The 21,399-nt window shown below is 38.3% G+C and overlaps 1 protein-coding gene across 8 annotated transcripts in view; it reads left to right on the top strand.

Annotated features, from left to right (window-relative positions):
* The window catches only part of DPP6 (dipeptidyl peptidase like 6), a 570,597-nt gene that overhangs the window by 500,760 nt on the left and 48,438 nt on the right, over positions 1–21,399 (top strand). For all 8 annotated transcript variants that reach the window (XR_005557324.1, XM_039348637.1, XM_039348639.1 and 5 more), the window contains exons 9-10: positions 18,721–18,875; positions 20,664–20,761. Coding sequence is in view for 7 of the 8 variants with exons in the window: in XM_039348637.1 (XP_039204571.1) it covers positions 18,721–18,875; positions 20,664–20,761 (253 nt within the window). In the remaining variant the exon portion in view is untranslated. The remainder of the gene's footprint in view (positions 1–18,720; positions 18,876–20,663; positions 20,762–21,399) is intronic.

Raw genomic sequence — 21,399 nt, 5'->3', positions numbered from 1 at the left:
TCCTCCCTTTTGTCTTCTGAAGAAAAAAAGGCCCAGGAATAAGCTGTGCTCCTTCTGGGTCTTGAGCCTATCTTCTGGAGTGTTGGCCATCCCCTCCAGCTTGGTGTCATCTGCAAATTTGATGAGTCATCTTCTATCGCTTAAATCATTTATGAAGATTTTGAGTGTTGGGCCTAAGACAGACCTTATCTTTCTTCCAGGATGATCTGTCTCTAACCTGGTCCCTCAGATTTTTTAACAATGCCCCCATCACTGCTCTAACTTAGTCCGTGCACCAGGAAAGGTTGTCCTTTTCTTGTTCTTTCAACCTTTCCCAGCACGATAGATTTCTCAGAGCTGGGTCTTATTTGTCCAAAGTATGATCATCTCTGCCTTGAGTGAGAGTTCTGGATTGATTTGTTCTGTGATCCGTTTGTTTGTTTGCAGGGTTCATCTCCAATACCAGAATACAGAGTACAAAAGTATCATTATTCTCTTTATCCTGCTTCTTCAAAGTCTTAATTTTCATTTCCATAGAGTGCCAGGATAAGATTTCTGCTTCAACACACATCAAATACTGAATTTGACAAGTTTTGAAGCAGTCGAGTGCCAAGACATGACTGCAACCCAAATTGTTATTCATTTTTAAAAAGACCTTTAAATATGATTATATCTAAGGGGATATCAGTACAGTGGAAGAATTTTAAGGAAGCAACAATGGTCTAGAAACCCTGAATGGAAAAGAAGGAAAATGGTGAAAACAATCCCTGAATCCTTTTCTGCTACAGTCTACCTCTCTTTTTCCTTAGGCAGGACCATTACCCTAAATACCTCATGGGAAGGATCCAAGAAGCCAATCTCCCCTTTCCCTTCTTTTCAAATAATACATATAGTACTTTCATATCCAATGGTTCATGTTGCCTGTAAGGCACTTTTTGAACATCTGTTATCTTGAAAAATTGGGATATAAATAATTATAATAAAAACAACCAGCCAAACTGGCATTGGATTGTTTGAAGAAACAGGCCTTAAAGGTTAACGAGCTGACTCTTTGAGCTGTTGTATTTGTGCATAGAGACATTGCTGAAAATATCCTGCTGCTTAAGGTCATCTGAGCATTTATCCATCATGTAAATATCTTATGGAAAAAACAGGGTTTGTGGCAAGAGAGTCATTGCGCAAATATTAGTGTCAGCTTGTGCCTCAAGCCCTGTTGCTGAGTTCTTTTTGCTCCTAAAATGATAAGGAACCTAGGAAATAACCCACAAAGATCAGCCAATAATAACTTTTCTGTGGTTTTATAGTACTTACTACACTGATGCCTATATTTTCTTTACATACAATTTGGCAATATCTCAGAGAAGAAGTAGAATACCACAGTTTTGATTAGTAGCCTGTTCAAATGTAGCTATTCTCTGCCTCTCAGATTTTTTTTTATGGATTATTTGCAGCTGTGGTCCCTTCAGTAGGTCTTTTTATGTTGGCAGATGCATGGCTTGCTGTAGGTTTTTTGGGGTGGTCTCATCCTCTATCCCACTAAAGCCATACATGACCTCATCGAAAGCCGTACCCACTGGATTACTCCTAGCCTCCCATGCCATGTTTATCATTGAATCTCTTTAATGACCTGATGCCACTGGATGACCATTAATTTGGTGCTTCACTTCTTCTCAATCTTCTGCTCTTCACACTACTATCTGGATGTGTTCCAGGTACTGTGGTCAACTCCTATTTGTTGACCTTCCTAGATAATTTAGATAGGAAACAAGATTAGATGAGCCACATATACTTTATTGCAAGGCTACATTAACAGAATCTTGTAAATCTGAATGTACAAAGTTCTCATCTGCCATTTTTAATTGCTAGACTCATGGAGGAAGGTCCTTCATGGCTTTCTTTCATTGACCATTAAATGAGTATGGGCTCCTATCTCTTTTGTCTGATGATTTCCTGGACAGCATTTCCTTCCTCAAGGAATCTGTGCATTCCACTACATATTTTTCTTCTAACTTTGGTGGCCCAGCTTCCAGCTATTTTGAGAAGAAAGTCAGCATATCAAGAAAGCCCTACATGGCTTGGTGCCAGGCTATTTGGCCCCAAATATCCACCCAGCTCACCAGGATGGAAAGGCAGGGCATATTATGGGCCCTGTCAATTAGTGATGTAGGGCCATGAAAAATAGCCTTCTTTGTGGTGGCCCCTTCTTGGTGGAACATCATTCCCTCCCTCCCCCAAGATACAGTTGGCCCACATTGTATTGCTTTTCCAAAAGGCCCTAAAAGTGGGGTTTTGTCAGCAGGCCTGTGGATCACAAATGGAAATGTAGCAAATCAAGTGGCTAATTTGATTGTATTGTTGCTACCATGGAATGAGGAGGTGGCTTTTCTTAGGAATCTTTATTATATGGTGTATTTTTTTAAATGTTGTAAGCTGCCTTATGTGTAAGTTGGATGGCTATATAAACTAATTAATTAATTTCACCCCAGACAGCACCAAACATCAAAGAAAGATCCCCCATAACTCTTTACACACTCTCTTAGCTATGCTAACACTTCATAGCTGGGTTTTAGATTTCTGCTTTTATCTATACAGCTCCGTTGAGATAAATAGATGGGATTATTTAAAAGCAAAAGAGAGGATAGCCGTGAGGTATTCCCCCCCCCCCACAAGCCAAATCTTTTTCTTGCCCCAGGCTGTTGTAGTCTATCCAAGAATCAGTCAGTCAAACAACCATTTCATCATCTTTTAAACAAATGAATAAATAAATGCCTAAACCTAATGCCTAATATGGTTATGCTGATGACATAAATTCTTGAATTTTATCAATATCAACTATGATATTTAATATCGTATCAATAAGTACTTGGCCAGGGCTGTCATAAAGAAAAATGTACCTGTACCTCCAAAGTACCTGAGACTAGGACAAGAAGTAACAGCTGAAAGATTATCAAGGAGTGAAGCAACCTAGAACTAAGGAGAAATTCCCTGACAAGTAGAACAATTTAATCAGTGGAACAACTTGCCTCCAGAAGTTGTGGGTGCTCAATCACTGGAGGTTTTCAAGAAGAGATTGGACAGCCATTTGTCTGGAATGATATAGACTCTTCTGCTCACGTAGAGAGTTGGAGATCTCCAAGATTCCTCCTAAATACTATTATTCTATGTTCTTTGTTCTAAATAGATCAAGACTGTCACTTCTTCAATTAGGCTGAAACATCAAGTTAGAAGGAATAAATTCTTACCTGTTGTTCTCTGTAGTACATGCAGTATTTGCTCAGAGAATTTTAAGTAATATTCCAGTTACTATCAGTTCTTACTGTATATTTAAATACCCTACAAGCTGTAAAAAGTCAAGTCATCTCTGAATATATGCTTCTCATTAGGTTTATGACAGTTAAAGCTCGTATCAGTGAAAGCCAGCACAGTCTGACTTAGTATGTTCAATGGCCCATCTTTGCTTTTAAGTGATATTATTGCAATCTTCATTTATTTCAAAAGGTCCTAAACATCATCTATGATGGTTATCAATGTGAGTAAATAGAGGCAGTTACAAAGTTCATCCAGGCTGAACAGGCTGCGTATTTCCTATTAATAAATGAAGGGATGGAACAGTTCATGTCTTCTCTAGTAGCAATCTTCCCCCAAGCCAAAGATATTAACCATTTATGGAACTGGTCAGTGATGAAGATCAATTTAAATAGAATAGAGTTAGAAGGGGCCCTGGAGGTCTTCTAGTCCAGCCCTCTGATCAAGCAGGAGAACCTATACCATCTCAGACAAGTGACTGTTCATCCTCTTCTTAAAAACCTCCAGTGATGGAGCGCCCATGTTTCTGGAGACAAAGCTGTTCCGCTGATTAATTGTTCTAACTGTTAGGAAGTTTCTCCTTAATTCCAAGTTGCTCTTCTCTTTGATCAGTTTCCAACCATTATTTCTTGTCCTGCCCTCTGGTGCTTTGGAGAATAATTTGATCCCTTCTTCTTTGTGGCAGCCCCTCAGATACTGGAATACTGCTATCATGTCACCCCTATTTCTTTTTTTCTTTAGACTAGCCAAACCCAAGTCCTTCAGCGATTCTTCGTATGTTTTAGTCTCTAGGCCCTTGATCATCTTAGTTGCTCTTCTCTGAATTTTTCCAAGCTCTCAACATCTTTTTTGTGATATGGTGACTAAAATTGGCTGCAGTATTCCAGATGTGGTCTTACTAGGGTTTTATAAAGTGCTCCTAACACTTTGTATGATCTTGATTCTATGCTTCTGTTTATACAACTCAGGATTGTATTAGCTTTTTTGGCTGCTGCTGAACATGCTGGCTCATAGTCAAGTGATCATCCACTAGGACCTTAAGGTCCCTCTTACAATTACTGTTCTTGAGTCAGGTCTCATCTAATCTGTACTTATACCTTATTTTTCCTGCCTAAATGTAAAACTTTGCATTTTTCCACATTGAAACTCATTTTGTTGGATAGGGCTCATTGTTCAAGTTTGTCAAGATCTTTTTGGATCCATAGTTTATCTTCTTATTCTTATTCCTGCCAGTTTAGTGTCATCTGCAAATTTGATGAGTTCCTCTTCTATTCTCTCATCTAAGTCATTGATGAAGATATTAAAGAGTACAAGGCCTAAGATGGAGCCTTGTGATACCCCACTGCGTACTTCTCTCCATATGGATTTAGTGGTATTGAGGACAATTCATTTTGTGATGTGGTGATTTTGTAAACTTTTTATATTAATCATAAGCAACCTGACATAATGATGGGGAATTCTAACTATAAAGAAAATATATGCTGAATCACAATCTGATGCTACCTGGATGACATCTGTTTTATGCTCTGCATTAATCAAGCTCATTTTCCAATTTCTTATTCAGTATTTGCAATCACTAATGCAAGATAAACATGAATGAAAAGTAGAAAAAATTTAGTTTTTTTTCACTGACTTGACTATGAGCATGGGAGATTGGCTGAAAATATTAAGAGGTAACTAATCTGTATTTGAGGATTTTGCATTGAGTATACATCCTTATATACCATTCCCGTGAATAAATGACTTTTATTGAGCTACTGTCAAGAAAATGGCTTAGCCAGAATTAGAGCCAAAGCTTTCTGACAAAGAGCTGTGATCTTTGATTCTTGTATCCTGATTGTTGTTGTTTTGGCAGAGAATTTTCTTCTTTCTCAAGTGTTACAGTATTAATCTCCTCATCACCATGGTTTCACAGGCGATACTGTGTTCTGAAATTCTCATTATTTCTGAGATAATATTTTTTAACATATCGCGCCACCTAGTGGTGGGATTCCATTTTTTTCCCCCTCAAGGCCGGGCTTCAAAATATCAGTCAGATGCTGGTAATAAAGCAGAGATGATGTAATTGACAAGATATTCCAAAATAAATTTTAATGCTGCTTAAAATTAGTAGGGCAGATTTAGGTTTTTAAATGAAACAATTTGGATTTCTTATTCTGAGTTTCCAACAGGTACAACTTCCTCCTTCATGGAACAAGTTGTTCCTTGATTCTATGAGTTTTGTGATAAACTGATAGATCTAGTAGGTGCAGAGGTTGTTTGTTTCTGCATGACACCCTTCAAATCATTGTACAGTTCAGCTGCACAGAAATATCTATTTTAGCATTTGATAAGAATGGTAGAAACAAACAAGTAGGAATCGAAACTGAGGATTAACTGGAGTTAAGAGATTGCGTCCAGGAGCAGATTCAGAAATACACGCATGTTCAAACTTCTGCTGAAGATAAAAAGCCCTCTAGATCCTTCTACTCAGGAGAATCCAGTGGCCATTTGTAGTGGAGGCCATTACTTTTCTCATAAATTATTCATCCTACCATATGGAACAAAAGTAGCAGTTCTGATATCAAATACGGTTACTCCTCGGCAGGAATTGGATATATCTAATTTAATGAATAGAAGACTAAGGGTGATATGATAGCAGTGTTCCAATATCTAAAGAATCCCCCCCAAAGAAGAGGGCATCAAGCTATTCTCCAAAGCACCTGAGGGCAGGACAAGAAGCAAAGGATGGAAACTAATCAAGGAGAGAAGCAATCTAGGACTAAGGAGGAATTTCCTGACAGTTAGAACAACCTGCCTCCTGGAGGAACAACCTGCCAGCAGAGGTTGTGGGTGCTCCATCAATGGAGATTTTTAAAAAGAGATTGGACAACCATGTGTCTGAAATGGTATAGGGTTTCCTGCTTGAGTGGGCTAGAAGACTTCCAAGGTCCCTTCCAACTCTGTTATTCTATTTTTCTGTTAATACCAGTAGACCAGGTGTGGGCAACCTTGACTCTTTTTTGACTTGTGGACTTCAACTCGCAGAATTCCTGAGCCAGCTGAGTCATAAAAGAGCCAAGGTTGCCTACCACTGCAGTAGACCAATCCATATTACTTAGGCTAGTTTACTGCTTTCAAGGCCTTTTGGTTGCTTGATACCGAAAGACAATTCAGTTGCAAGAATTGTCTGTTCATGTAATAGAAAAGGATACCATCTTGTTCAGGCAGAATGCAGCATTTCCCTCTGAATGGCTGTAATTTTAAGAATTGCTTATGGACATTTCTGCATGGGCCTTGATGTCAAGAATTGCTATTGATATTTTGATATGACACCCCTGAGAAACCTAATCTTCTTGGGGGCTGTCAATGTGTATTGGTTAGAACTTGCCTCATCATCTTTTCACAGTGGCCAGAGGGCTAGAACGCAACATGACTAAAAGTAGTCAAAACAACCTCCCAGTTGCAAAACTGTGATCATTCAAACTTCTGATGGATTTTCCCCAAAGGCTACTCACAACCCAGTTATGGAGTTCTCAAAACTGCATATATTTCTATGGTCTCATGACTGCACTTAGCAACTGACTCCCTTTATAGGCAGTTGCAGCAATCCAAGGACATATGTCCATGATTTAATCCACATAATCCACATAATAATAAAGTTGGAAGGGACCTTGGAGGTCATCTAGTCCAACCCGCTGCTCAAGCAGGAAACCCTATACCATTTCAGACAAATGGTTGTCCAGTCTCTTCTTAAAGACTTCCAGTGTTGGAGCATTCACAGCTTCTGGAAGCAGAATTCTACTGATTAATTGTTCTCACTGTCAGAAAATTTCTCCTAGGTTGCTTCTCTCCTTGGTTAGTTTCCATCCATTGCTTCCTGACCTGCCTTCAGGCGCTTTGGAGAATAGCTTCACTCCCTCTTCTTTGTGGCAACCCCGGAGGTATTGGAACACTGCTATCATGTCATCCTTCATCCTTCTCTTCATTAAACTAGACATACTCAATTCCAGCAACTGTTCCTTTTATGTTTTAGCCTCCAGTCCCCTAATCATCTTTGTTGCTCTTCTCTGTACTCTTTCTAGAGTCTCAACATCTTTTTTACATCGTGGTGACCAAAACTGGATGCAGTGTTCCAAGTGTGGCCTTACCAAGGCATTGTAAAGTGGTATTAACACTTCATGTGATTTTGATTCTATCCCTCTGTTAATGCAGCCTAGTAGTGTGTTGGCTTTTTTGGCAGGTGCAGCACACTGCTGATTCATATTTAAGTGACTGTCCACTAGGACCCCGAGGTCCCTCTCACAGTTACTACTATTGAGCAAGGTACCACCTATTCTATACCTTTGCATTTGGTTTTTCTTGCCTAAATGTAGAATTTTACTTTTTTCACTATTGAATTTCATTTTGTTAGATAGCGCCCAGTGTTCAAGTCTGTCAAGATCCTCCTGTACCTTAAGCCTATCCTCTGGAGTGTTGGCTATTCCTGCCAGCTTGGTGCCATATGCAAATTTGATGAATTTCCCATTTATCCCCTCATCCAAATCATTGATGAAGATGTTGAAGAGCACTGGGCCCAGAACAGAGCACTGGGGCACCCCACTACACACTTCCCTCCATATAGATGCAGTTCCATTCAGGACTACATGCTGAATACGGTCGGTACTTTGTGTAAAGACAGATACTTATCACCTTTTTGCCACATTGTCCCACTAATGGACCAATCATTTCCTTAACTTTTTTCTTATTTTTTACATGTTGAAAGAAGTTTTTTTTTTTGCTGGATTCTGACCATAGGAATATATAGATTTGCTTAACGACTGTAGAATTCACTTAATTATTGCTGCAAAAAAAGTCTTAAATTGAGTCCAGGTAGGTGTGGGCTTAACAATGGAAATTCCAGACACCATTACAATCATAAGTCAAGGATTACCTGTACTACTAATTTTGAAACTTCTGTAATTATTGCAGCTGTTTTTATATTTTGGGTACTTTCTTCCTATTGTGATGTCAGATGTCCTATGGAATTTATAAACCATTAAATAATGAATCATACCAAATTCTGACTAGGAATATTTCTGTAGCTTGTCAGTCAGTATCAGCAACTCTGCATCGGTATTGAGAGTGTGTTTTCACGGTGCTTCAGGATGTGATTGGTAGTGGTAATTCTTTAAGAATGGATCTTTTAAGATGCAGCCTAAAAATAAAAGTCACTAATAATAGCTAACATCTAGAAGCATCAGACTGAAGAAGCGTATCCTAAGGGAATCGCTTGTTGCTATCAAATAGAGTTCAAATCTCACATCAAACATGTCTGTGCGTAGTTTGTAGCTTATAAACAAACTATCAAGAATCTTCCTTCCTATTTAATCCACACTTCTTAAAAAGAAAGCTTCACCTGGTGGTTGAGATGGATTCTAGATGGGCCTTTACAGCATCCTTTTGTTTCCCTAATATGAAAAGTTTCCAGCTGAGAATCATCTTAACAATGTAAATGTTAATAGGATGGCTTTAATTAGAAATGGCTGTTTCTGCTTGAGAAGATCCAAGGTTAGCTTCTGATGTGTATGAAACTGCACACTTCCCATTTAAACAGATAATTGGAAAAGAAGAAGAAGATGAGAAGGGAATTTTTCCATTCCTTTTTGATTCTACACGAAGCCCTTTTATAAATTTCCATGAATATGTATTTCAGCAACAACCACAAGGCAGGGCAGATTAGATCACATGTACCTCCATGGCATCACCTGTGAATGATGCCAGTTGTGTAATCTGTATCATTTGCTCAATGACGTAATTTCCTACCTGATACCACTGTGGCTTTCCCAGATGCCTCTGTTAAGCTAGATTGTATTCAGGTTTTTCAGTGATTTAAAGTGTATTTATTAGCTACAGTAGGGGGTTGGCTTTGCTATTAGTATTAGAGAAGACATATTAATTAAATTGATGATATTTAATTAGTAGAGGTATTTAGAGTGTATTATTTATTTCTGCCTCTCCCCTCTGAACAATCCTGGAAGGCAAGAGCATTTGAAAATATTTGACATTAACTTATCAAATAACACTAAGTTGGTTGAACTTAGAGTTTAGCTTACAGATCATCAATAATCCCTTCCATTGATTATAGACCATAGTGTAGCAGAATATTGTAGCCCATATAGTTAATTTGTGGTTCAATATGTTGTGTAAATATAAGTTTCAGCTGTCACACCAAAGCATTCTCTTTTAATTAACCAATCATCTTTATTTATTGAATATATTCTAATTAGTTGGCTTCACACATTAGATTAGTTTAAAGACCGTCTGAATCACCTGGTCATCTTAAGGCCAACATGATGTGTGATCCATGTCTCTGAGTTGACTCCCAATTATAAAATCAGTTCAGACAATATCCTGCCCCAATCCTTTTACGCACATGGTGATCTATTTTTAAGAACTTTGAGAGCGACTCTTTCCAAGCATGAATCTCACAGAATTCTCATTATCAAGCTATACTAAGAAGAATAGGAAGAATGAAAAATGTTCTAAAAAGTCACCATTTCCCATTTAGAATCAATACTTCTTTCTTAGAGTCCACTTTAGAACAGACATGTTTTGATTTTATTTCTGATGGTCTTCCTATGATCTAGCAAGGAGTTATGTCACTTCACTCATCACTAATCATGTGGAAGCTTGCAACTGGTATATAATAATTTTAATCAGTCTGGGAACCACCCCTACACCCATATATATAAACACACAATCATATGTGTAAAAACACATGTATAAGGAAGTGGCAGAACAAGGCAATGAGAGGATGTATAGACCTGTTGCTGGTAGGCAGTGGAACCTCTTAGGTTTTCAAAAAGCAATAAAGACTTGGCTTTTTCAGTAAGCTTTTGGGGTATAACGTATTTGTTTCTGATCCATTCTGTGAAATTGGTTGTTCAGTGATACCTAGAGTATTTTGTTGTACCTTGTTGCTTATGTTTTAATGATATTACTGCATTTCAGGTATGTGGAGAACTAGTGTGGTGTAGAGGTTAAGATACTAGACTAGGAATGGGGAGACCCTTTGGGAAGAAGCCCGTTGGGTGACCTTGGGCCAATCACTTTCTCTCAGCCCTAATGTGACACAGGCTATTTGTAACAAGCCAGATGATAGACAAGAGCCCATGTCACATCATGCATTGATAGCACTTCTATGTGAACGAACTGATCACCATGCTGAAATAAGCACTCCTTGCAGCCTGAAGGACAAATTCAAGAACAACAGTTATTCCATTCAGATATGTATGCTGCTCAGAGTCATGTATGATTGGAGTGGCATGTAAACCTAAGAAAACAATAAATCTGCAAGTGTTATGGTGAATGCGTGTGACCTTGGGAGACAGGAGGAAGAGCCACCGAGAATGCTCAGATAAGAGGCAGTTGAGACTGCAGAAGGAAAAGGGGTGTAACAAATGACTCTAAGGAACCGTTCCTTGTTCCTTGGGCTGTAACAAGGATAGGAGAGAGATGCAATATTCTGTTAATGTGTCAGAAGAAAGAACAACTAATCTGTGGAATGACTCGCCTCCAAAAACTGTGAATGCTCCAATGCTGGATATTTTAAAAAAGAGATTGGATAACCATTTGTCTGAAATAGTATAGGGTCTCCTGCCTGAGCAGGGGGTTGGACAAGAAGACCCCCAAAGTCCCTTCCAACTCTGTTATTCTGTTATTTTTATAGCAAAGATAGAGATAGTACTTGTACATGTGTTTCTTGTCTGGATTACTACTATTTTGCAACTGACAGTGGGAAACTCTTTAGCCAATGGATGCAGGAAGCATGTAGTCTCTAACTAGCAAATTGGGCATATTTGTCTTACTTATAGCAACCCTCTTAAGGAAAGTTAGCATTCTTGTGTGGCTTCCCTAAGGGCTCTTACAAACTTCATAGCAAGATTTATAGCACAACCTTTTTCACTATAATACTATACCAGCTGCCTTCTCCATAAGCACCAGTCCAGCATTTTCAGTGGAACTTGACACATTGGGGGGGGGGTTTGCCACTTTTTAATCATGTATAAATAGGCTAGAGGCAAACTCTGTCCCTTGAGAATACATTCAACTGAAGTTATGTTGAGTAATATCCTTAGATCCTTTACTTTGAGCATTTGGGGGAGAGGGGAATTTAAGAATTAAAATGTTAAAAATATTTACCACTTATTTTATTCCAATTTAAACCAATCAAGAAGTTCCTATACTTTGTAATATTGTAATGAATTTGATGACCATCATAACTAAAATGAAAGAATAAGTAAATCATATATGGAACTAATGTGATTGGCAGGTGGTTTGGCAAACCAGTAGATTTAGCCATGTCTCAAAACGTACTCTAGACTTTTCTTACTACTCAGCTTAACTAAAGGTGGAGTGAGTTTTGACAGCATTCCTATTTTGCCTGCAAACCCGATCACCTTTAAACAAAATTGCAATTCTCCCCATAAGTTGTTTATGATCCCCTGGGAGTTGCAACTCACAGTTTAGGAAATCATCCACAAACATGGAGGAAAAGATAAGAAATGTGTCCGGTTTAGTGATACTGTCACGCTTCATTTAAAGTTGCCAGTGATTCTACTATAAACTTTTGAAATCAGTCTTCTTTAAAACCTCACCCCTAGAAAGTTAAAGTTTTATGTAATGGACTACAGGCAACCTAGAATTATGGACTGATTTAAGGACTAAGATTATGAGTTAGAGGTAAGGGAAACGGGCGATTAATGGAAGATATACAAAGTTTGTCTGTATGAAAACTATTATCTCTAATAAGATGATTTATTTGTTTGATGCTCAATGAATTGAAATAATTTAAGGTTTGATGTTATCTTGTCAACTTAAAGAGATTGATTGATGGATTAGATAGGTCTAGGATAGATCAATATTTTAGCTAAAAAAGGAGATATTTTCAGGAAATAGATTAAAGGTAATCTAGATTATGGCTTGATTTTAGGATTAAGATTGTTAGAAGTAAGAGAAAAAGAGGTGATTAATGGAATATATATTAACTGGATTAAGAGTCTGTTCTCTTTTTAGGATGATAGGGTTACTTGTAAGAAAATTATTATGTAATATTGAATTAATCTAATAAGATGATTTGATTGTTTGATAACACGGATGTTATTAGTTATGACAATTAACTGGATGTAATTTGAATTTTGTTTAATAGATTGAAATGATTTAAGGTCTGATTTTTTTCTGTCAGTTTAAAGAGATTGATTAATTGATGGACTAGATATGTATAGGATATTAATATGTTATTTTAATTAAGGGCTATTAGTGGAAGAAGAATTAAATAAGATTTATGATAAAATCAAGAAATTAGAATATATTTGGAAGGGATACCCGAATTGATAATGTTTGTACTTAAAGTTAATTTGATTATGATAGTGTAAATTTCTAAAGCTTTAAAAACAGGTATAGATTGAATAAATTTAAGCTAGAATTGAACTATTTTAAATAAATTACATTACTTAAGGGAAAAAGAGAGGGAATATTAGATGTATTGACTGAATTATGTATATATGTTTTGTCTTTGGATGTTTGACTACCCTAACACCACGGTGTGTCTTGAGCATTTTGTTTGAAAAACTAAAAAAAACAATAAAATTTCTTCCTAAAACCTTACCCCTAGAATGAATAAATAAAATGAAGAAACCTGATTCTTATTGGTGCCATACAGCAACTACGGGAGTTTCCATTGCATATAATTTATGGAACTTTGCTTCTTTTAACTTTAATAATGCCAAGGGCATTACCACCATCTCATTACCTAAAAAAATCTACTGTATGTCCCAGTTTATAATTACCTTCAGAAAAGAGACCTATTTAGAAATCTGATTTTTGAAACAGCATACACATTTGCAAAGCATTGAGAAAACAGAAAACATAGGATATTAAGTAAGCAGCATGTCAAGAAGGCAATTCCCAATATGCACTATTATTTTTTCAATATCACCTAAATGCAATACAGGATGAAAGTTGCATATGTATTGCCACTGCAGAAGAAAAGGAGATTGAAAGAAGCTACAGCCACAATGAGTTGCTAAATATTCTTGAAACCAACTTAAAATCACTAGAAATAGATAAATGTAATTATATGCTGGATTCCAGGCAGTTTTAGGTGCTACCAAAGTATTATCCGTGATGGCGCAGTGGTTAGAATGCAGTACTGCAGGCTACTTCTGCTGGCTGCCGGCAGTTGGCAGTTCAATTCTCACCAGCTCAAGGTTGACTCAGCCTTCCATCCTCCCGAGGTTGGTAAAATGAGGTCCCAGATTGTTGGGGGCAATAGGCTGACTCTGTAAACCACTTAGAGAGGGTTGTAAAACACTGTGAAGCAGTATATAAGTCTAAGTGCTAAGTGCTATTGCTATACTAGGTTTATTTGGACATCAACATGCTTCTCTTCTGCTTTCTTCTTCTGAATCTATCAATGTGGAGGCATGACCTCTCACTGATGGAAGTAGGCCTGTGTAGAGGACTAGGGTTCTACTCAGACCCATTGAAGGCAGAAGGTCAGATGCATGCTCAGCTAGTTGGTCTTCACTCTAGTATCACCATTTTATGATGTGAAAGGGGCACTGGGAAATAGGAGGAAACAGTGCCTCAACATGCTTACCTGTAATCTTCAGTACAGAAATATCCATGAGATATTAAGCCAGTTTTTTTTCTTTTTTCCCTTTACCTAATGTTCCCCAGCTGGATTGCAGTTGGTGTCACGATAAAAGTATAGATCCAAGAACAAACATGGTAGTTTCCCTGCATAAGATTGAATTCATTTTGCTTCTTCAAAAAGATCACAATGGGGATACTAGGCCGAAGATGAGCAGGATTTTTAAAGAGACAGACTTCATTTATTGGATAGGCCAACTTGGCTATTCTTCTTTGGAGCTTTAATTCTGTTTGCCATTTTTATTCCAGCCATATAGTGTTTCCCAAGTTGTGACAAATAAAGCTTTGATAAATCTCAGTCAGCTTTTTCATCTTTTCAGGGACAACCAGGTAAGAATGGAAGATGTGATCTCTTCCAACCACAATGAAGAAACTTGAAATTGTATTTCTTGTCCCTTTTAATACACTGAGCTAGATGAGAGATGACATTAAATGGGAAATATGCATAAATCTTGCACATGCTTTCACTTTACTGGTCTGCATATTTTTAATTTGTTATTTCATGTGAAGCCCAATTTCACTTTAGGTAGAACCTATAATATAGCCCCATCATTTGATTATTTTTCCTAGATGAGTAATATTAAACCAGGGTTGTTGATTAACCCACTGTCTACTTCACTCATTGAGCTCAGTTAAGAAAACAACCAAGTTAGGCTTAATGATAGCCACCATTGGGTTATCCAGTAGCTGCACCTCAGTCACTGGAATGTGGAGTACAAGTGAATAGGACCAAATTCTGCATCTATTTTGAGCCAGGATTTTTTCTGGATTAGAAGAGGTTGAAGGTTATTCTTCATTTTTAAAAGTTATGATGTTTAATGTTACACTTCAATTTATGTTTTTTTTCTGTGATGGGAGACAGTGCCAGAAATGTTCAGTTATTCTGATATTAGGCTTTGAGTTGAGTGTGACTCCTAGGGATCATGGATATCTTGGCAACAGTATGGAAGTGATTGTCTTCTTCCTACTAACGATACTAATTTATTAGACTGGTTTGCTGCAAACTCTCAGTGTGTCTGCATGAATTCTTCCAAGATATGTCTAGATTTACCAATCTAGTCCCTATACCTTTGAGTAGATCATAAAAATAGATTCAGCAATCACCTGTGGTTCTAAGAATTTGATATGCCCACATCTGGATTAATTAATCCTCAGCTTTTTGATGAATTAGGTTAAAGTGTGAGATTCATGGTTGGCTGAAAGATCTGAATTAGAGTAACAGTAATTTGGGTCTTTCTGCATGGTCCCATTAGCTCACAGCACCTTGGCTGATCTTGAGAAGCTAAGTGGAGTCAGATTTGGTTAGTTCTTAGATGGGAGACCAGAGGAAATCTCAGGGCTGTAAGTTAGACTAGAAAGTCTAGAATACATCTTGGGAGAAGACAATCACAAACCACTTCCACACTATTGCCAAGAAGTCCATGAAATAATCAAGACTTGATTCCAATTAAAGTAAAGGAATTCTCACCTTTACTTTCCTAGAAGCAGAAATGGTCCACGTGCAGGATTTGTGCCTCTTTTCAGTAAATTAGAGAAGAATTTCCAGTGTTGTTGCTTTAACAGCCTTTGCCAATCCGAGACCTTCAGAAATTCTGGATTAGCTCTGTTAACTCCCATCCAGTATGAGCCCAGAGGGTGCGGGAGTAGTAATCCAGACTCTCAAAAGGCACCAAACAGAGAAAAGTTGGCAGGCAGTCTTTTCTGTAAATAAAATATAACAATCAGGAAGCAAAAGAAAGAATGAAAGTTTTATTACTTGGATGCTGCTTCAAATATTGCTCCTCAGTTGCAGAAACACTGCTGATTGGGATGCCCCATTGCATTGGAACGCGGGCTTAATAAATATTATTGCTTCTCTGCATGAGCTGCCATTCAGAACTGTTGAAAATACACGATCCCACTATTGTAGAGGCACCACGTTGTCTGTAATAAATATATCATGCAGTACATCAAGTCTGAGTGACAGCTGTGCTGTAAGAAAATTGAAGAGAGGTTGGAAACAATGTAGGCTGAAGGGAAGAGGCCTGTTTTTCTTCTCTTTCTAAGTGTGCACTATTGATCCTCTTCAGCTATGGTCTTTTTATAGGAAAGTTAATGAAAGCATCATGTCAAATAATATTAAGAAGAAAGACAGGAGCATCGAAAGCTCATGGTGCATGTCGAATGTAAAGCTCAAATTAATCCCTTGGAATAATTTATAGGCCCTATGGAGAACCACCAGCCTATGGCCAATAAAGACAGGCCCTGGAGCTAAAATTATTGGCTCTGATTGAGATTCAGGTCCCTATTCTTCTGTTATGAATTCTTCAAGATTTCATCTGTAGAATGAGTTATTCTTATTAAGAATGTCATGTTGAGTTGAGCCCTCAACTCCTGTGGTTTTGCTGGCAGCGTTTATTTATTTAATTAAGTTTACATCCTGCCCATTTCACAATTCAAAGCGACTCTAGAAAGCTTACAATACAATTAAAAAAATAAATTAAAAAACATTAAAAGAAGAGTCACATAAAAAATATAAGCCAAGAGCACGTATGTCACAGAGGTGTATCTTCTCAATTGTTCCACCAGCCACTTCCAGCCTCAAGTGGCTTCATTTGGGCCCCACATCAATCAACAGAGCCAGGTTTTAAGGCCCTTCTGGAAGGCCAAAACAGTTGAGGGTGGATCTCACCTCCGGGAGCAAGCTGTTCCAAAGGGAAGGGGGTCACGGCAGAAAAGGCTCTTCTCCCAGATACCACCAGCTGAAATTTCTTGGCTGATAAGGTCCTCAGCATGCCCCTACTACTGGAGCAGATAGGGTGGCCAACCCCATTGAGGCAAGATAGTTCCTTAATTAATAATTAGGATTTGCTGTTGTGTTTTTCTGGGATGTTTTTTCCACTTCATACTCTAGACTGCATTATTAGAATTCCTGTTACACTGCCAAACAAGTCCCAATTAAGTCCAACCCTACTTAGCAACATGTCCTCCTCCACCACCACCCTTTTCTATTTCTACCATTCACACCCTCATTCAACCTATGATGTTCATTGTTCCTCAGTCTAACCTAGTGAGTTAAATTCAGTGTTGGTATGGTGATAAAATGTGGAGGGAACCCTCAGCTGGATCACCTTGTCTTCATAGGTGAGAGGCACAACTTCCATGCCATGCCAATCATTTAATCATTTGTAATAGTTACAACAGCTCTACAAAGTAGGCCAGAAGTTATAAGTTCATCTACTCATGAACAGAAGCTTCTCAAATAGTTAAATATGACATATTGTTTTGCCAGAGATCTTCAGTTCATATTTTTTTACACATGTAAATATCCATTTGAAAATTGGGTTTTAGTTATGACAGTCATTCTCTAATTTAAACAAGCAATCTGTCTTAGTGAGTTAGACTATCACTGGAAAAGAAATAAAAATCCAAATAGTAACTAAAATCAATCAATCAATCAATCAATCAATAACTAAATAAATAAATAAATACCTGAAACTCATCCAATTATCATAGCCCAATATGTCTACATAAGCTCATTTTCAAAAATGCAAAAATTAAATGTCAGAAAGGCATAGCCCCATGGTGCCAAACCTATGGCATGCGTGCCACAGGTGGCACGCAGAGCCCTCTCTGTGGGAACACATGCCATCGCCCCAGTCCTAGGGTTTTATAAAAACTTTTTGCTTTAGGCCTCTGCCACCGTGTGCAAAAAAAAAAAAAAGGTTCAATCAATCAATCAATTTCAACTTCTCATGGGGAAAAAAAAGATCTTGCAAAGTTGGAATTGATTGATTGAACTTTTTAGTCCCACCCAGTCTGCCATTACCATCGCAGCCATGCCCACCCAATGGGCCACGCCTATCCAATGGGCTATGCCCACCCGGCACCCAACGATACATAAGTGCGTTTTGGGTTGCAGTTTGGGCCCTCGGTCTCTAAAAGGTTCGCCATCACTGGCATAGCCTGAGCCCAGTTTATGTGCCACTCACAAACTTCTGCAAAAACTGCTACCTAAGCATAACCTTTAACAGATAAAAAAGGAGAAAAATATAATATGTCTGACCAGAGAGTATTCATACCATTTACATTTAATTTGAATCAAATATAAATGAAAGCAAAGCAGAATTAATTTTAATTTGCCCCATCCATTAGTTTTTGGAGTATGGTCCCTGGGATGGTGCTTAACCAAATGGAGTCCTCATCCTAGGAAAATTCCACATGATCCCGATCATGCAGGGTTCAGCCAAAGGTTAGTTTCTAAAAGCATGTCCCTCAGCAAAAGTTTTAGAAAGCTATGAGAAATTGTTCAGGATGTATAGCTAACCATGCTGAGGTCTTAAAATGATGGATTGTACTTTTTATGAGTGTATATTGCCAAAACCAAAAGATAGATCCTAAGATAGATCTTTAGAACGCTGCAGTTAACAATATGATAGCAAGTGGAATTTCCCCCAATTTGATGCCGCAAGGCAAGCTCTTCCAAACTTAAGCAAAACATATGAATCATTGGGATCAACAGCGAAAAAACATTTGTTTTTTTCTCTCAGAGAGATATTCTTTTACACAACATCAAAGAAAATTCATCAAGGTTGGAAACCATTCATGAGGATATCTATCAATAAAATAGATTCTGAGGTTTTTGCTCATTATTTTTAAACCCCCCCCCCATGATATCCTGCCCATTAAGTAGGATTTTCCTTCAATCTATCCTTACATTTCCTTGTTAACTAACAGTTTTGATATCACAGTATTTTTTTTTCAACTCTTTTGTTTCTCTAGAAGAGATCCTGAAAAGCCAGATTGCCCACTGGTGGTCTCCTGATGGCACAAGATTAGCCTATGCAACTATTAATGACTCCCGGGTCCCACTAATGGAGATCCCTACATTCACCGGAAGCCTTTACCCAAAAGCGGAAGCCTATCACTACCCAAAGGTAGGATAGATTTTACTATTCATCTAATATTCAAGATTTGGTTACTTTTACCTGGAGATGCAATTCAAAGTTAACTGAATACAGTTAGAAAAGCAAGATTATTTCTGAATGGATATTGTAATTATAGTTGTCAGAACTGATTCTGCTTCATCATCCCCTGCACCTGCTTGGCAGTTTGCCAAACAGAAGTGGGAGGGGTTTTTTTGGTAAATTTCTATGGAGGGGGGAGGACTAAGAAATGCATAAGAGCCTTCTGTCACCTGACAGGAGACAGCCACCAAGGTCAAGCTCCGAAAACTGTTCAAACCGTGCAGAATGTTTTCCCAAAACAAAAGCACTGCATGTAATTGGTGAACAATGAACTGTAGATGGCCCAGGGAAGAAAACCTATGCTAGGTTTTGCTGGAAAACCTCAGAACTAACTTTGCTTCTGCTGTACCTAGATGGATCTTTCAATAAAGTTTTACTCTTGGTGAACAGGGAGACATGGTGAAGCAGGCACAGCAATGCCTGCCGTTTCAGTGTCACATGAGAAAAGTATATCTTCCTTCCCCTGTCCTGACCACTTTCTACAGGGGGATGATTGAGAGCCTCCTGTCATACAGCATCTGGTTTGGAAGCATCACTGCTTTAGACAGGAAGACGGTGCAGAGAGTGGTGAGGATGGCTGAAAAGATCATTGGCATTTCTCTCCCTTCCATCCAGGACATAGCATAGAAGTGTTGCTTGAGCAGGGTCCACAAGATTGTCTGGGACACATCCTCTTCACAACCTGTATTCTTTGTTACCTTCTGGGAGGAGGCTCCGTGGTATCCAAAGCAGAACATCCAGATTCAGCCAGAATTTCATTCCATACAGCATTAACCTTGTGAACTCTCAAGCTTCCTCTTTCCATTATGTATTCAAGATGGACAGTGATTAATATTAGTATTTATATATATTGGTGTAGGTATATATATATGTTGTACATAGCATGTTTATATGTGAGTTATGTATGTTTACACTTCTGAGAGCAGGCAGCAGAATTTCATTTTTAATGTGTGCCAGTGTGTCCACTGTAAAAAATAACAATAAGGGTTATCTTATCTTATTTTATCTTAAACTCTTTGTATCAGGAGTTCCTTTTTTAGAATCTGCCAACTGGGACAGTTGACAATAGTCTTAAGTCAGGGTCATATTATAGAATCACAATTTTGTGGTTGCTCATTTAGCAACCACAGTTGGGATCAGCAACCCGGTCATGAAGCAAAGCAGTTGCAAAGTGTAATTGTGCTCATAGTCTTACTTCAGCTTTTCTTTGCTCTACAGATTTGCACAGGTCATAAACGCAAGAGTTAATTTATCATCACCTTCATAACGGCAAAGAGTTAATTTATCATCACTTTCATAACGGCAAAGAGTTATTAAATGAGGTAGTTGCTAAATGAGGACTGAGTTTAGGTCACTTTTTCAGCAAGGCTGTTGTCAGAAGTTCCAGAAGCTGTGAATGCTCTAATACTGGAAGTTTTTAAGAAGAGACTAGACAACCATTTGTCTGAAATGGTATAGAGTTTCCTGCCTGAGCAGGGGGTTGGACTAGATGACCTCCAAGGCCTTTCCAACTCTATTATTGTTGTTGTTATGGTTGTTATTTTCAAGATGACCAGAGGAGCAATGGGGTTGAGATGGAAAATAGGGCACTTTATGTGAAGCTGTGGCTTATGGACTATTCCCACTCTAAATACATAAAAATCCCTCAGTGGTAATTTTCTATCCTAACTGTTGTTATGTTCTCCTTTTGCCTTCTAGGTTGGGACAGAAAATCCAAGCATTTCCTTACATGCAGTTGTGTTGAATGGGCCTCCTCATGTTCTAGAGATGACTCCTCCTGATGATCCACGAATGAGGTTTGTGTGGTGCTACGTTAAAGTAAGGATGAGACCATGAGATGCAGCTCTGGTATATAATCAACCAACTTTATCCCTAGATTTTCTAATTCTATTCTTTCTTCATTTCCCTTCCCATTTTTGGGTGCTGGTTGTATCTTTTTGGATATCAGATAAGCTTATCTAGTTGTCTTGGTCCAGATTTAAGCCTGCTGGGTATAGGGACATAACACCAGTAGTAAAGATAGAAACTAAGTGACAAACCACGCTCAACATGTACCGTATATGCCGGCGTATAAGGCGAATTCCGCAAGCATTAAAATTGGCGCCAAAGACGGGGGTCGTCTTATACGCCGAGTCGTCTTATACGCCGGAAATACTGGTAGTTTCCGGTGTATAAGACGACGTTCTAGGAATGCGACTCGGCACCAAAGACGGGTCGTCTTATACGCCAGGTCACCTAATACGCCGGCATATACGGTAGTCGTTAATTGAACTACATCTACATGGAAGGAAGGAAGCAATGGGGTACCCCAAGTTTCTGCCTTAAGCCCAGTAGTCTTCAGTATTTTTATGAACGATGTAGATGAAGGAATAGGAAGGGAACTCATCAGATTTGTAGACAACACCAAGCTGGCAGGAATAGCCAACACCCCAGT

This window comes from Crotalus tigris, unplaced genomic scaffold, assembly GCF_016545835.1.
Source record: "Crotalus tigris isolate CLP2741 ecotype Arizona unplaced genomic scaffold, ASM1654583v1 scf7180000018165.1400786, whole genome shotgun sequence".
Classification (NCBI taxonomy): Eukaryota; Metazoa; Chordata; class Lepidosauria; order Squamata; family Viperidae; genus Crotalus; species Crotalus tigris.
The sequence above is the reverse complement of the archived record's forward strand: the minus strand, read 5'-3'. Positions and strand labels throughout refer to the sequence as shown.